The sequence below is a fragment of the Neopelma chrysocephalum genome, unplaced genomic scaffold (assembly GCF_003984885.1).
Source record: "Neopelma chrysocephalum unplaced genomic scaffold, ASM398488v2 Primary Assembly neopelma1_62, whole genome shotgun sequence".
NCBI classification, from domain to species: Eukaryota; Metazoa; Chordata; class Aves; order Passeriformes; family Pipridae; genus Neopelma; species Neopelma chrysocephalum.
The window spans coordinates 4,680,221-4,698,209 of record NW_020897719.1 but is presented as its reverse complement, the minus strand read 5'-3'; the positions used below and the strand labels follow the sequence as shown (position 1 = coordinate 4,698,209).

General features: G+C 40.6%; 1 protein-coding gene across 2 annotated transcripts in view; it reads left to right on the top strand.

Annotated features, from left to right (window-relative positions):
* The window catches only part of PDZRN4 (PDZ domain containing ring finger 4), a 254,221-nt gene that overhangs the window by 227,175 nt on the left and 9,057 nt on the right, over window positions 1-17,989 (top strand). For both annotated transcript variants that reach the window (XM_027682275.1, XM_027682276.1), the window contains 3 exons: window positions 8,840-8,938; window positions 11,162-11,224; window positions 14,717-14,818. In XM_027682275.1, coding sequence (XP_027538076.1) covers window positions 8,840-8,938; window positions 11,162-11,224; window positions 14,717-14,818 — 264 coding nt within the window. The remainder of the gene's footprint in view (window positions 1-8,839; window positions 8,939-11,161; window positions 11,225-14,716; window positions 14,819-17,989) is intronic.

The following is a 17,989-nucleotide window of genomic DNA, read 5'->3' as shown; positions in this document are numbered from 1 at the left end:
AAGTAGAATTACTTGCCAGTGATGATGAGTGTGTGGCATTATGAAGATTAAATATTACAGAAGGTAGCAGTGTATATGACCAGTGATTTGGCAGCCTGAAAAAGGCAGTCATGTGGAGGAAGAGGCCAAGAAAGTGAATGCTATTAGCAAGATGCTGCTACGTGCTTGGCTGTTCGAAGCTCTGCCTGATAATGATCCAAATGCTTACATCACTGCCAGAGACAAGAATTGCAGAGCTGGGATGCCTAACACAGTTACGAGACTGAGACCAAGCTTTACTTGGTTTCCATAGTTTACAGAAACCACTAGCAAGAGGCTGATAAGATTGATCTGACTTTATAGGACAACCTTCCTGTAGTAACCCTGACAGAAAGTATGAAAAGCAGCCAAAATTCAGCTATGCATATAAACTGGAGATAGATTTCACCCATAAAGATGGAGAAACAAGATGATACTGAAGAAAGAATCTTAAAATTAAGGTGTGTATAGTCCCTGTAGTCCCTGAGCACTTCTATTTGATGCCTCAGAAGAGTGACACTAGCTCAGATGAATGAGGATTTTTTTTCAGTGTAACTAGTTTATTAAAGTAAGTCAGACTTTAATGTACTTTCTCAGTTAATTCTTCATTGAGCTATTCTGTAAGTACTCTGTTCTTGGCCTTTTGTGCTTCATTCATTCTGTCAATTATACCATTAGCAAGATGAACATTAAAAGCAGCTTTGCAGCTATTACTACAGGTAAAAAGGAAAAGCAAAGATAAAAGTAACTACTCTTCTCTTATTTTGCTTTATTATTTTGGTTTTGGTTTATCTTTTTCTTAAAATTTATGCTAAATGCTATGGCCCTCCACCTTGTATCATCAGATATTGGGCCTCTCATTGCATTCAATAAGCCTTGATTTCTTCTCAAAGTGCAGTCAAGGCTATGACATAGAATAACTTGCCTGGCACAAAGACACTGCTTTACAAGTGCTTCTGAGAGAAACTGAGGAAAACATGGTCATAATCATAAAAGTTGTCAGCTAAACCTTGGTTTATTTTAGCCTTTGCAAACTCTTAGGTCATCCCACTATGAAGTAAATTATGAAAAGAGTTTGGAGCTCTGCCTGGTAGTGGTCTGTAAAGGGGTGGAACATAAAGGTGCTTCACCTCATACCTGAGGTTGTTTCAGAGTCTACACATGACCACTTATTTAGCAATGGGCAGTAATTCACTAATTGGCGATAATTGCATTGTTCTGGGTGGCTATGAAGATAACTTCCCCCCCCCCCCCCTTGATGTTGCAATAATATCAACTAGTAACAGCTGTAATCTGGTTTTGGTCCAAGAGGTACTAATAATCCTGCACTGGTACAGAAAAATTCCTGAACAGACAGACATGGCCATAGACTGCATTTCTTGGACATTTTTTGCCTTAGAAAACATTACAGTACTGTGGGCTTTGTAGATGGAACTTGTCAGCAACCTTTCATACATTTTAGGATTTAAATAAAGCATATCTGAATTGCATTGTTTGTTTCACCACACAAGGAATTTTCCAGACTGGCAGCATTTTATCTTTCTGCTGGTGCAGCAGGAATACTTCTCCAGTATGCTGTGATGATTTCCTTTTCCAAAAACTATGTATGTACTGTTGTGTTGATTCCTAATTTAAAACATGTCTTTTTCATACTTGTAAATAGCAAGGCTTCTCTTCTCCTTTCTGTCTTTTTTTTTTTCTCCCCCACTCAGGAGAGTTGTTTAAAGGGAAGAGGGAAGAAAGGACACTGTTTTGGTTTTACAGGCTAGACTATACTGATCTTTTCCTCTAAAGATAATGGAGCTAAATGGGATGAGCAGATGCTAGTTAGTGCTGAGAAATTAAATAGTTAACTGTATCACAAACTGAAAATGTTTAGGATCATCTGTCTTACCATGTAACAAAAATATAAACTTTGAACTATGAATCACAGGTTCTGTGGCACTGGAGGGTAACACTAATTAAAATTAATTTGTTTTTTGACTATGTCTCAATGGTGAGATGATATTTTCATTGTAATGAAGACTTAAGTGTTAGCTGATCTCACACTGTCCATTTAGGAGAAACACTGTTGTGTTTTGATTCCGTTCTACCCCTTCTAATGGTGTTACCACAGTTCATGGAACTCATTACTCTGGTATACTGTACGGGTGAAGGAAACTCAGTAGCTATGACGATTTTGGTCCTTTTAGCGGGTGCAACAATTGCTATAAAGGTGGATGGGGAATATTAGAAGGATGTGGAGTATTTATAGTATTTCGGCAGTGCCTTTCAAACATTCTGCATTTATTCTTTTATGTGCTGCTACTCTGGTAGTGTTTGCATTGTTTTCTGCTTATAGGTAACAAAAACAAGTCACGAAAAGTTACATGAGGTGACTGCACCAAAGCAGTTAAAATTGAATGGGGAATAAGGACTTGAAATCAAAACGCTTGTGGAAACCTGCTAAAAACCCCCTGGTTTATGAGGCAAGATCTTACTAATTTAAAAAAAAAATGTGATGAATTTGAGAAGGTAGGGAAATTTCCCCTCCTCGTTGTATCACATCATCCAGGGAAGAATCTCAAACATATACTCAGTAATCTAAAGTACACCAAATGATTTTTCAAAAATTTTAGATGTCTTGATCTTGTGACTAGTTACTTATAGCGATAAGCTCATCCTCATTTCTTATTAAAGGTTTCCAATCTGGAAATGGGTCATTGTGTTTCTGTTCACCAAGAAATTGCAAAGGGGATTGGCACACTTCCTTGTCAGCATAGTTTCAGGAGACTCCCAGTCCTAGATTTGTGTCTGGACATGAGGTGACCAAGTGTAGAGTTTACCTTTTTCATACTGCAAAATAATGTTGAATAACTGAATGGCTTTAGTTAGTTATACTAATCTACAGTTCATACAGTAAACTAGTTTTCCTGCATTTCATGACAAGTCATCAGTGGGCAAAAATGAAAAATGGACATAGAATGAGATGACACAACATTATACTGTCTAGCAACTGGACTCTAAACCCTTTAGATTAGAGCTGGGGCAGTGTTTTTCTCATTAAACCTCCATTGCATTAGAACAGCCCAGGAGTTACAGTTCCATGCAATGTCTTCACTAACTGTGAATATGGTAGGTCAAATTCAACAAAAATAATATTAACACAGAGAGTGTCAAGGCTTCCCTGAACCATTCCCTGAAAGTTCCAGGGCAAGTGACATATTAGATCTAACGTATATTGTGAGTTTCGAAGCCATCCTCTTGCCTCCAAACACTGAAAGTTCTTGTATGGGCTTTGAGAGTCTCCTACCTTGGGAACAGCATGTCCTGCTGTTCATTGCCACTAATTTGTATTGAGCTCTTATTTCTTGTTTGCCTTATTTCTTACCCGTACAAAAACTTCTTCTCGTCACACAGAATTGTGATGGGGCAGGCAAGACAAAGAATCAGAGGCTGAGAGAGATGAAGGAGAACAAAGTGGCAGCAATAATAAGTTATTTCAGCAGTGCTGAGCCATCTGTGTGTTTCATACAGAGTGAAGCGGTCACTTTCGTAGATGGGACTTCCTGATTACCAGACAGTAATTTCTTTACAGATTTCTATAGGTGAGATAACAGGATGGGTTATAAGGTGAGAGTAAAAGGAGGTGATGTGGGGGCTGTGTGAACATGGGCACTTAATAAGAATGGAAATATTTGGTGGGAAAAGGGTGGAAAATGGTGAGTGAGGCTACTGTGTGTGAAATATGGGTTAAGGGTCCCTTAGGGAAAGAATAAACTGAGATGGTTTTGAAGATAAGGATGGAAGGATTCTGTTGGTAGAGAGAAGTATTGGGGTGGGATGGTTTGAATGGAGGTGGGAGGGAATGACAGAGCTCAGCCACACTCTAAATGGAGTGGACAGTGTTGAACAGGGAGTAGCTAATCCTGACAGAAAGTGGGGAAGGATTCAAAGATCTTAGTAGACACCATTGGCAGAGTGGCCAACAAATCAAAATGTGGCAGAGTAAGTTTTCCGTGTGTGCAGTTATTCCAGCACATGGTCACCAGGTGAATAACTCTTGTCAACATCTTCTTTGCGCAGTGAGAAGAAACCTTACCAGCTTCCCTCTTAGGTTGTAGTCTGTTTTCCAGTGTGTGGAGGGAAAATGTGAAAAGTTTGGAGTTCTTCTTCCCCGTAAAAGACTGATCATGGAAGGGTTCGTGGTCTCTTTTGTACCAGACCATCATCTTTACTCTATGTAATCTAGCTCTCAGTAGAAAGACCCACTTTAACCCACTTTAATCAGCAGACTGATGCTAACTTTTACAAGGTCTCCTTTAATAGCGCTTAACCTTTTTTCAGCAATTCTGGAAAGCCATCAACCCACTTGCTGATGTTTATAATCTACTCTTCTAACTCTTGAGAGAAATGACATAGTAACCTATTCTTCCTCCCCAAAGGGGTGACAGCTGATTGTTTGGTCTTATGTCTCCTGAGGCTGATAGCCTGTAAACTGCTTTTCCATCATTGAAGAATGTCGGCCTTTGGCCAGGAGCCACAGGCTACAGCCACTCCTCCATCACTTTAGAGGGTGATCAATATAACCAGTTTCAAACCTTCAGAAGCACGATCTGCATCTCTTTGTTCTTTCTTCCCATGTCTGAAGAAATTAGCTACTTTGGAAATTTGCATCTGAGTCTTTCAAGAGGGGGTAGTCCTTATTCTAGTTTCCATGTTTGCCTTTTAACCGAATAATTTTTGGCAAAACACTTTAAAGTATTGCCTAAACTGTGGCAATACACTGAATTTTTGTACTGCTCAAACAGAGAAAAGAAGCAGCAAATCAAAGAGTTGGCAAAGAATTGGCATTGATTTCTGTCACTTGGCAGTAGAATACTCTTCGTGTTGAGAGGCGGCTGCCCCAGTGTGCCCAAAAGACAGGGAGGCTGTCATCTCCTGAGCTCTCTCTTCAGACCTTCTCCTCCCACCATCTGTCTGTCAGCACTATTCGTGAATATCCAAATATTGTTTCTGGTAGATTTTTTAAAATGCTGAGTTTTGAAGACTGTCAGTTCAGTCCCTACATACACACTGACAAAACCAAAGAGAAGGCAAGTGTCTGCGTGTGTGTGCAAACGTATGCACATATCTAAAGGGATTTCAGAGAAGGAAGTTACATTCTTACCAATGTACTGCTGCCAAACTTACTGCTTCTTCTGTTAAAAGCCATTAGTGAGAGAGACCTTGACAAATTAAAGGACTGGGCAATCACCAACCATATGAAGTTCAACAAGGGAAAGTGACAGATTCTGTGCCTGGGATGGGCCAACCCTGGTTGTTCATACAGACTGAGGAATGAGATGCTGGAAAGCAGTGCCATGGAAAGGGATCTGGGGGTCCTGGTCAATGGCAAGTTGAATAAGAGTCAGCAGTGCCCTGGCAGCCACTAGGGCCAACCATGTCCTGGGGGCCATCAGGCAAAGTATCACCAGCCGGTCAAGGGAGGGGATTGTCCTGCTGTGCTCTGCACTGGGGCAACCTCACCTTGAATATTGTGTGCAGTTTTTGGCACTGAGAGCTATTAGACAGTGTCTAAAGGAGAGCAACGAAGATGGTGAAGAAAGGCCTTGAGGGGAAGCCATATGAGGAGCGGCTGAGGTCACTTCGTCTGTTCAGCCTGGAGAAGAGGAATCTGAGGGGAGACCTCATTGCAGTCTACAGCTTCCTTGTGAGGGGAAAAGGAGGGGCAGGCACTGGTCTCTTCTCTGTGGTGACCGGTGACAGGACCCAAGGGAATGGCTTGAGGCTGTATCAGGCGATGTTTAGGTTAGACGTTAGAAAAAGGTTCTTCCCCCAGAGGGTGGTTGGGTGCTGAAACAGGCTTCCTAGGGAAGTGGTCCCAGCACCAAGCCTGACAGAGTTCAAGAAACATTTGTACAATACTCTCGGGCACTCTTGGGGATGGTCCTGTGCAGGGCTAAGAGTTGGACTCAACAATCCCTGTGGGTTCCTTCCAACTCGGCATATTATGTGATTCTGTGGTTCTGTGAAAAAAAACCCCACACTAAAAAGCATCTGTCACAAAATACAATGTCAATTGTATTTGACCATGACGGTTCAGGTTCTCTAGTGTCTCAGTTGCTGCTTATCTGTTGTGATTGTTTCAGATGTGTTTGTTACACAGAGTTAAATGATACTTGTGGGCTTTTGCTCTTAGAGATGATTTAATATTTTATGCAAAGTGTTTTTAAATTTTCCAAAGATGTTTTTTCAACCCTGGTTTGTTTGCTTGTGACCAGGATATTGTGTTTCTGGTTAAAAAGAAGATGCTGTGAGGTTAGTAGTGCAGATGTGCCATGGGCAAAATGCAATTATCTGGAATGACTTCCAATGAAAAGCATGAGACCTCATCCAACTTCTCCCTCATGCTGAATGAGATATTACTTGAGTATGTACTTTCATCTAGACTGAAAAATATGAAATTGTTGTTGGGCTTTTCACACAAACTACCAGTATCTGAGTGTTGGGTATCTACACCTTTTAAGTGGCCACAGCCGTGCGCAGTCATCAAACTCCACCCCATTTAATCATTTAGGAAAGAGGTAATCCAAGAATACCGAGTACTGATCTCAACTCTAAACTCTGCTACGTGAATGGAGAAACAAAAGCTGTGGTAGCCCAGGTACTATGAGCAGCCAGGGCTGTTGCATCCCAGTCAGAGGGTGTTAGTCACTGATACTTGTCATCAGCTGGTTCCCAGAGACAATTTTGGCAAATCTCTTGGACTGCCAGGATGAAGCCTCTTGGGTCATGCTCATTTTCCTTTGTTCTTTCATGCCCTAAATGGTTAAATTATTCTGCTTATTGAGCCAGTACACTGATAGGATTCAGTTTGTTTGCAGCCTGAAACATTGGTACAGCTTCGTAGTAACATTTTGAAACAAATCATCCATGAGAACTTCAAGGTTGTTCCCATCCAAAGAAATTGTGTTCAAAGCAGTCCGTGGGGCCCCTGTCCAGCCTTGATGTGGGGATACAGGAGGTTGTGCCAGCAGGACAGTGAAAGTCAATGGATTTCTACTTGTGCACAGATCCTCATTTGCCTTGATTTAAAGGTCCCAGTTTCAGTCTTTTATGGTGTATTTAGGTTTCCTTATAGGCCTCCACGGGACCACAAGCTACTCTATTCCTTAAAAGTATACCTTGTTGCTGTAATTGAAGCCGTTTTGTTACTGTAATTTCTCCCTAATATTACAGTTCTAGTCAAGTGTTCTTTCCCTGTGGAGGCATCAATTATTATGGGTTTTGAATAGGCCTCCCTTCAGTACACATACTTTTGCTCCCGATGCCAAAATCAGGTCACTGTAGTTGTTTTCCCCAATAAAACATTGTCCTGTATTTCTTCTTTCAAACCCAATGTATAATGTGTACTGGTTAATAATTCCACTCTTTACCACGCTACATAAAACTCCTTCCATTTTTAAGAAAAACTAAAGAATACTACGGGCTTTGTGGGGTTTTTCCTACATTTTCTTACTTTTTGTTAATACATTGAATGTCCAAAGTCCAGGGAGAAGCTTACAGGGTTTGTGCAGGTAGTAAACATATGTAGATTTGTACATTGGTGAGGGAGTAGGGGAGCGAACCATAGCAGTGCACTTAGTGAAAGATGTTCAGCTGAAATGAAAATGTCACGAGGCTCATTGGCTAACCCATGTGTGTGAAGTGCAGATTCTTCTGTACATTATGGTGTCTTGACACCTGGTCCTCACAACTCATTGGATTCAGTAGTGAGTCGTCACTGCTGTGCACCCTGTGCCTGTTTGTGGATTAGTCTGCATGACATCTACAGGGATGGGAAGGAACAAACTCTGTATCACAGGCTGAGAACCGAAGCACAGTTCTCTCTTCTATTATTGCACAGCCTCAGAAGCAGAAGCTGTTAAGGTCCAAGTGTCACTTGCAGACTCCCTTTAAATACAAATATCAGCTAAAGTTTCCCATTTGCAACCAAGCTAATACTCTGTGTTATTGGGTTCATTCTGCTTTATTACAATTGTTTTTTTCACAGTGTTCAAGACAAGTGCAGTTTTGCATTTTTTGTGAACAGTTCCCCTAAGAAACCCTAAAGATGCTCAACTCAGATGGATGGATGTAGTAGTTATCAGTGTACCAGCTGCCCTAAAACTTGCACTTTTAATAAGATGCCACTGCTGGGACAACCGACACTAAAAATATGTTTTCTGCATCATCTCACAATTGAAGAAGATGCCACGGCTGTTCAGCTCCACAGGAGATTCCTTGAAGGATCCTTCTGTTATCTAACAGCTTCTGCAATGAAGCTATGTCACTAAACTGGCCAAGAAAAGAATTATGCTATTAATGGAAGGCTGTGTTTTTGCTTTATGGCTCAGATTGCTGTTATAAGGGAGTGGCACTTGTGTGATGGATTGATGGATGTGTAGCCAGTCTGTCTCATATCCTATAAATCAATAGCTGGTGTGGTGGGACTAGAATGACGGGACTAGAATGACTATGCAATCTGTTGTAAGCCAGCTTCTATTATCCAAAAGTCAAAAACCTGCAAAATCAAAGCACAGCTATATTTCTCCAAGTTTGGCCTGTCTTACTGAACAGTTTCTATATAGCTTGAACCTGCAATGTACTGGAATTTCCTTCTTAATTATCAGAATAGTTTCCCCTTTAAAGAGGCACACAAAATATTGTGTCTTAAGACTGAGCAGTATGAGTAGGTCATACAGTATGAGGATGTCAGTGGCTTGGTGCTGCCCTGTGCTGCACAGTTTTGCCCACCCTTGGTAAGAGCCACCACACAAGCCTGTATATTTTCTTGTAGGAGGTGGAGCTCTGCCGCATTGGCAGCCAGGAGAAGCTGGGGCTGACTGTCTGTTACAGAACCGATGATGAGGAGGACACAGGAATCTATGTCAGTGAGGTAAGGACATGGCATTGGGGAGGAGTATGGGAGATGCTTGTGGTGGAGGGCTAAATGTGCCAGGGAATGTACAAGCAAGTGCTCTGAGACCAGAGTGCAGAAGTGTCAGCCAGCAACCAGCTTGTGTCACTCTCAATTCATTTATATTATCAGTTTAAATCATGTTGTCCAAGCAGTGTAGTTATTAAAGTGGGCTTCTTTAATGTAAGTGCTTTTAATTACAACATCATAGTTTGGGAAGTACAAAGCAGTCTGTGCATAATCTGAATTTTGAAAGAAATGTGCCCTTATGATGGAAATCAGGAAGAGCTTTAAGGGAGAACAGTGCCTTCTCCACACCCTGCTTGCATTCTCCTCCTGCTATAGCCTCGGTAATCATAACAGTGGTCAGTCATTATTGTATTATTTTTGCTTTTGTGACAGTTGTGGTACACACAGACATACCACAGGTGAGTGGAGAGAGTAGCTTGGGAGATTGTTGGAAAAACAAAAAACAGAATACTGGATACTGAAATGGGATGAACCCTCAGATTTCATTTGTTTCACTCATAAAATGTGGCACATAGCACAGGGTTTTAGTGTTTCACAAGTCAGTCCACAAGACTTCCAGGAACACTATCTCCCTTTGAGTCTCCAGCCATTCAAAGAGGGGGTTTTTTTGGGTAAAGCAGAACTCTTGTGAGTTCAAGGTCACTGCTGACTAGAAGCTCACTGGTGATTTTTCTGCATGAACTGTGATCCAAATTTGTCGCTTTTTCAACATATTGAACCAAATTTGGACATTAAGAAAAGGTTCTTCACTTAAAAGGGTGGTTGGTTCCTGGAGCAGGCTCCCCAGGGAAGTGGTCACAGCACCAAGCCTGACCAAGTTCAAGGAGCAACTGGATGATGCTTTTAGTCGTATCGTTTAGTTTTAGGTAGTTCTGTGAGGAAAAGGTTGTTGGATTTCATGAACCTTATGGGTCCCTTCCAACTTGAGAAATTATGTGATTCTGTGATTCTAAATTCTGAGTGAAACTCATGGACAGAGAGGATCGGTAAAGACAATTCTCCTATGTATCAGTGAATGGGGATGAAAGCAAGATTGCATATTCACAGGCCAGTAGCAATGTCAAAGAAGCTGAAAAGCACAGCCTTGAAAAAAGAATGAGGAATTAATATAAATTACCCAAGACTATATCTTCCACCGGTTGTATAAGCACTGCTGTTAAAGTCTGTTTGACCTTGTGAGGGCAAAAAAAGTTCATGAATCTCTTAATACATTCCAGGATTATATCTGAAATGTTCTGGTTTTCGTACATAGTAGAATTTTCTCAGACCTTTGAAAGTGAACGTAATTATATTGTATTTCGTACTTGATTGAGCACTTCAGGTTCATTTCTTTTTTCTATGACAATGCACAAGACAAAAATAATATCTAAGATGTAGAGGATGTAACCTGTGAACCAAATGCTCAACTCAAATGTTTGGTTTGAAAAAATAGTTTATGGTGTGTTGAGGCAAAATAAATTATTTTAGATAACTATCAAATGAAAGGTGATAGATTGAATTGCCCTGCAGCAAACAGTAGGTCATTGCTCAGGGATGAGCTGTAGTGACTTTGATAAACTATCAGTGGAGACCTAAATATCTATTTATCTTAAACTAACTTAAAATTAACTGGTTCAGACTAGGAACGATATACAGGACCTGTGAGTGATCTATGCAATGTGGATCCTTTGGGTTTTTAATGTTTCCTTGTGAACTGCAAAATTCCAGAGGAAATAGCAGATTGATTACTGAGATAATAATTTAATAGTAAGTGTTTCCATGGAAGAAAAAGAATTATGCTCTTTTCCCAAAGACAGGCTCATTTGTATAGAGGTATCAATTGCTGCAGAAGCACCTTAGTCCATAGTGAACTTTCACAGAAAAGGGTCTCTGTCACTAATTTTCAATGCTCTGACAACTGAAGGTTAATGCCTGGCAGTGGCATAGGAAAGTATTAATCTGAAAATCATATGCTCCCAACCCTTTCACCCTTTCTGTTTTGAGGCCTTTTGTCTGAAACAAGCTTATACAATCATTTAAAGAACTGTTGAGTTCATGTGACTCTAAGGGAAACTTCAGATTGCCTCTGTAGGGTGTAAAAATGGTAGTTTTTCAAATCATGCAATTGTGCACCTGTTACAATTTCCTGTAAAAATCTTTTCATGTTCAGTTAATGGATATTGTCCTGTGCAGGTTGATCCAAACAGCATTGCTGCCAGAGATGGACGGATCCGTGAAGGAGACCGCATTTTGCAAGTATGTGACAACAGACTCTTCATTAAACTCATTCTTCAGACAACCATGCAGTGCCATCTTCTCTGTGGACTGTTAATGAGGGAAGGAAGTTCTCTTTGTTACTGTGATCGATGAGAAAATCCATGTCTGTCTATTTTTTAACACAATAGCTGGGAGCTAGAGTGCGTGTACTGAAAAGTGAGACTGACAAACTTGTTCTGGCTCATGCATTTATGTCCCATGTCTTTTTTTCCCCTATATTTATTAGAAAATCTCATTTCCACTACATTCATCTCAGTGTCAAATTCTAAACAGAATCCTGCAGACATAAATATGAGTGTCAGAGATTTGCTGCTCATTCACCAATTGCATAAATTTGGGTAAAGCTCATTTCTGCTGAGCATAGATGATAAGAGTTTTCATACAGAAAATGTGCTGTTAGAGAAGGATGATCCTGAACATACTTAAGTAGGGGGTTCATTAAGCTTTTGTTAATGTTTTCTTTCCTTCCTCAATAAAACATTCCTTTTCTGAATTCTTTTCTTATCCACCATCCTGGCTTTTTTTTCCCCCTTCATTTCTGTTATCTGCTCACTGAAAGAGCTGCCCCGAAGATAGGTTTTTGTGATACAGCATAGCTCCTGTGGGTGAGGGTAGCTGGCTCCTGGCTCTGGAGGAGGGAAATGAACCTGTGCAGAGAGGGAAGTAGCTAGAATGGCAGTGGGTTTCCCTTTTTTAACAGACGGTGGATAGTGCATTTTTTGCCCCAGTGCAAAATCACAAAACAGCTACCAAAAATCACTAAATGAGAAATTCTTTGCTGTACTGTAGCATTTTAATTCAGGTTCTGAGTTGATTACCCTTGCATTTTGATCTTTTTTCACTGACACCCCAGAAGTAGCTCCTGGCGATCACAGATTGCTTTTCTGTAACGTAGTCCATGATTGCCCTTCATTAACGCATGAGCTTTCAGTTTGTCACAAGATCAGTCTGTTCCTTCCTTCCAATCTTTTCATTTGTGCAGGAAATGTCTTTGCTGAAACCTGTAGCTGTATCTCTTATCCTGGTTCAGCTTACATCACCTTTTGGAGTGTAGCTACACAACAGGATCTACCACCTGGCTTGCCAAAGTGGCCCATTATCTGGAGAGGAAATAATAAATTAGATTTTAATGTCAGGGCTCACTCAGGGGCTGCTGGTTTATTCTCTGTGTGGTTGGGACTGTAAAAATATTCACAGGATGATGTTCTCCCCCAGAAGACACAGATGCCATGGTGTGAGGGAAGTGAGGTCCTCAGCAGGACTTGGGGTGAAGGGACCACACCAGGTGGTGCACCTAGGAGAGGAAAGTCAGGGCACTGCTGTCTGTGTCATTCTGTAAAACACCTACTGAAGAAAGAAAACAGGATATAACAGTATTTTTAACTTTCAAAAATCAGAAAAACACTCCTTTTTTATTCAACCAAGTAGAAACAACTTTCATTCCGACTTTATGTTTGTCAAAATAAGGAAATAGAGAGTTCCATTTTCTGCTACTTTCCTTGCTTTGTAAAGTTTCAGGTGAATGTTCTCCAGTTTTCAATGAAATTCATTTCAATTTTGAGTAAAGGCTCTTGGGATGAGAGAAAACGTAGATAATTCTGCCATCCTCTTGTGGACTGGAGCATTACTTTAATGTCAGTGCTGATATATAGCTATGAGTTTGATCATTAAAGTTAACACCCAGAGAGTTATGTGGGGTTTACTTTCATATCTGAAAATACATTGAACCTCTATCTACTCTTATTGATGAGATAACTCAGAGAAATAGAAGGTGACAGTGCCATTATGGGAGGATTACACTGAGGCTGGGAGAGAGACAGATCCCTGAACATGGGGGCATTTTCTGTGGGTGACGGGTGGCATTGGTTGAGGCTATAGGGAGATTCTTTCTTTTGTGTATTCCTCACAAAATTACAGCAGGTTTCCTCTCATTTTTGAGGCTGTTAACTGCTCCCTTCTCTTTCTCAGAAACTGCCAACCTTCACAGTTTCCTTAAGCATCTGAAAACTGCCTGAGTATTTTACATGAAATGTTGCAAAGTCAAGGGAAAGGTTTTATAAGGACAGTCTTAGTGGGATGTGTCTAAACTTCTGCTATTTTTAGCTGTGAACCTCCAGGCTAAGTGCTGTCCAACGGGGTCAGATGCTGTGGGGCAGGCTGAAGTCCTGTTCATCCCACATGATGGTGCAGCTGAGGTGGGGTGGGCACCTGCATGGGGACAGCCTGGCCGCCCCCTCTGGGGTCCACAAGGAGCAGTTACTCAGCTGATAGGAGTCACTGGAGCGGCCACCATGGCTGGGGATGTTTTGCACAAGATGGAAATCTGCTCCTGAGCCTCTCTGTGGTTGCATCTCTGTTTTTCAGATTAGAGCAGCACTGTGTTACCTGGGTTGTCTGGTCTCCCAGAGACCACAGCTATGTAAGCTTTGAACTGTCTCAGACGTTTCACTCGTTGCCAGTTGGGTCATCAGAGTACACTGGAGTTTTCTTTAATCTGAATTTAAGCCGTGTTTTGAGTCAGGCCAAACATATATACAGAAATTCAAATTTCTCTTTCATTTTCAACCAGAAGTTCCTGCTACTTTGAAATTGAACCATTAGATTTTTTTTCCCTCAGGGATTCAGATCCTTCTGTCTTCCGATTTTGTTTTCACTCTTTTTCAAATAGATCAAATTTTTGAGGTTTTGTTGCCACAATGAGAATAATCCATTTCTTGTGCTGTGAAGTGGACAAAATGAAATGCATGTGGGAAATAAGATTTTTATTTGATGCCCTCAATAAAGGGTTTTGGACAATGCAAATTGTGTTTGTTACCATGTAGTCATGGATGTGGTTGTTTTAATGGACTGACAGAATAGGAGAAAGGTAGCAAGAAAAGCACAGTCCCATGGAAGAACCACTTTTATTTTGATTATCCCCTTGTAAGGGGGATACATATGTTTTGTGTGGTTCTGTCTACTAAGCTGTCTACGGAAATATGAAATGATTAAATGGAGCAGCAATAAGCAGTGGCCTGTAAGTATTGCCTGGTGAGAGATAATACTGTAGCTCTCTAATTGGCTCTCTACCAGAATACAGTGTGACTGATTTCAGCTGTAGCATTACCAGTCTTGCTTCCACCAGCACTATTATCTCAGAGTGACACTTCCATTACTCTGAACAGAGAAAGATGAACGTCACCTGTCAGGGGCTGGTTAATTGTGTTGCTAGATGTATGTTACCAGGGCGCAGGTTGGACATTTATGAACATAACTGCTTCCTCTGATGTCCACCATCCTTCAACGATCAATACAGCTCTTACAGTAAGCGCATAATTGAGCGAAGGCACTTACCACTGAGGGGCTGAAGATGAGCTCGTTGCACAATTTTCATTGTCCATACATTAAGCACAAATGAGCTGATATCTGCCCTTTATTGTGCGTTGCTTTGTGGAAGTAGAAACTAATGTGCTGCTTTCATTTGTTTTCTAGATAAATGGCCAAGATGTCCAGAATCGTGAAGAGGCAGTGGCACTGCTCTCCAGCGAAGAATGCAAGAAAATTGTGTTGCTGGTTGCAAGACCGGAGATGCAGGTTAGACTAAATAGATGCACTGAGCCAGAACCTGGGTTATACCATGCATTCACTGTCACTGTAACTAATGAACTGCCAAGAAGTAGGAATGCCAAAGTTACTGACAAAAGGAGCAAACAGATAATTGTGGAGCTTCCCCTGTTTAGCTAGCAAAGAAAATAATATGATATTACTAGGGCTTGTTTTCCCCAAACTAAGCAATTTCTTTTCCAGCAGAGTAAGCAGGTATATAAATAAAGCTGGCAGGACTAATATGGTATTAGTAAAATATGAAGTAGAACTTGAAAACTATACGTTACTCATTACATGATTCTGATTTATTCAGGGGATAAATTTCCCATACTTACTTTTGTCAATTTTATCTTTTATAAGAACTTTATAATTTATATGAACTTACACAAAGCTGTAGCTCGTCATTGGTGAGGTGTCTTTTTATGCTATATGCTTATAAGCAGGCATATAAATGATTTGTTTATGTACCAATTATAGGACTTTCACTACAATACCATTCAGCAAACAGGAATCAAATTGGTTTTAAAGCACTTTGGTCACAAAAACGAGCTTGTGTCCTGGGAGATGTATTTTCAAAAGCTTTAGAAACATTTTTATGGTTTTAAAAATAAGATTATGCCAATGTCAAGAATCTTACCATGCCAAGAATTTTTAATATCACTGCAGGGGGCAGATGTTAGATTCATCATCAGATTAAAGGAGAGGTAGAGTGGTAGAAGACTACTGTTTGTACTTCTCTTTATATTCCGTTTGTAGGCCTTTGCAAAGCATGAAGACATTATATTTTCACTGTTCTCTCTATCGGCCAGCAATTCAGAGTTGGTTATGTTGCCCTTTGTCTCTCATGCTATTGATCTGACTCAGTCTCGCTAGCTGCATACTCTGTATAAATTAAATTAAGTAAGTGTAATTCAGTGTGACTTGGAATCTCTGCTTGAATAGAGTAGTTATAAAGGAGTCACAACTTCAGCATTCATTTCCTTTATGTTTTTCAAGAATCTAAACAATTCCCATAAATCTGGTGACAAAGTACAGGAAAAAAAAGCCATGCCTCAGTTTATATTGCAAAATTGTAGCTGTCAATTGCAGAATTTTGAAAGAATTTTTTCAACTTACTGTTTTTCTCTAGGATTCTGTTTTTCAGTAGAGAACAGAAACCCACCCACTTATAAGATGAGGGGGGGAAAGTTCATTCTCTGTATTTGTTTAGACTGGTCAACATGAAAAAAATTACATCTATCTGAGTTAAGGGATTACTTATCTGTACCAATGTAGCTTCCCATAGAGATGCTCCTTACAAATTATAAAATGTGGTTTGGTTTAGGTTTGGGACTTCGATGTTGGATTTTTTTGTTTAGTTTATGTGTTTTAAGAACATACTCATACAAAAGCTTTGGAAAAGCCAGAGTATGTCAGAGATCAGGCTGTCAACTCATTTTTGCTAGTTGTGTTGCTTTGACTCTGGTAAAAGACAGCAGGATTAAGCAGGCTTTCTTTTCTAGATAGAAAATGGTAATGGCAGAAATGCAGTCTTGAAGGGTGACTGCTGAGCACATTCTTTCGGTAACAGGGAAGAAAACCTCTCTGACCATGTATTCGTGCAATGAATAACGATGAATTATTAGGTTTTGAGACAGAGCACCAGAGGAGCTCCCAACACCCATGCGTGTGCATTCTGATGTGTGTATGTGTGCGCAGTGTATGTAGTGCACATGTATGCTAAGCCATATATTAGTTTTATTCTAAAAACTGTAACATAACATAAATGTTCTCATTAGTTAGATACTGAGCCTGCCACAATCAAAGCAGCAGATTGGCCCGAGTGAGGTTCAACTTTCATCTTCCAGATTTGTTAATCTGCAATTTCCTCAAATGAGGGAAATTAAACTGCATCCTTTACGGTTCAGGACGGCTGTATTCATTCTTTCCTTGGGGAAAAATGTAAACAAGACAAGTAAAGAAAACCAGTGGCCATTACCAGATGTTTCATAGAATGGTTTGTAAGTCCCATTAAGGACAAACAAAAATTGTATGTCCTTAAGAAAAGTAGTCTCCTCCTAATCCCAAACTGTATGAGGCTGGCTTTGCCAAGGTGATATGGTTTGTAGCTGGCTCCCTGCCAAGTCTCCAAACCTTACCACAAGAAATCCCCCTCCCCCCCCCAAAACCAAGGGAGAAGAGGGAGAAAAAAACAACTGAGAAAACCAAAAAGAGAGAGACAGCTAAAACAATATATAAATATATTTACACTTATATTACAGTTATGTACAGTTGAAATATATATACAGTTTCACAGGGAAAAGGGAAAGAGGAAGGGAAGAACAAAACCAAAATTATATATATATATATCCGGATCAGTAGCCCAAGGTCTATCAACTAAAAGAATTAGCAAAGAATATCTTACTACTCTCCTTGGGACAACAGAAAGTCATGCTGGAGCAACTGCCAGCAGCCTCCGCCTCCCAAGGTCAACAAGGCCTTACCAGGCCTCACTCTCCAAGCCGACAGACTCAACAGCAGGGAAACCTGCACCTCCAAAGCCGCCGGAAGGAAAGAGAGGGAAGGCCTTTCCTCCCTTCTTCCTATACCCCGGCTTACGTAAAAATCGTAGGGAATACCGGGTAAATCTGGGCACTTCCTTGGTTACAAACGGGTCACCAAGGAAGGCCTAGGCCAAACTACACACAAGGGAAATGGTGAAAGGCTTATATTCTTTATGAGAGGAAAGAGTTCATTAGCATGGGCAAAACCACATGTAAAGGAAACAGTGGTTTCCTGCCTGTATTCAGTTAGAAGTACTGCACAGCATCAGTCACTTCTTGTGTAGCTTGGAACTACTACTTGCTGGTTTGGTGTAACCTTTCTGACTGACATCTGGGGCCAGAGCTATTCTGGCTTTGAGACAGTGGTACTTCTGCTGTAGGTGTTGGCCTGTGCTACGTTGCTCTTGCTGTCTTGGGATATGAGTAGTTGGTAGTCTTTTAATTGTCTAATGCTGAAGATTTTCCCTTCTAGCATGTCTTTGTCACCGTCATCATCTGATTTCTTCATCAATGACAAAACAATAAGTGTTTCCTTCTGCTACAATCCTGTCGTTGCAGCCAGGAGTGCCACTGACCGGTTTTTCTTTTCGATGCAGTGTGCCATCTGGCAAGGGAT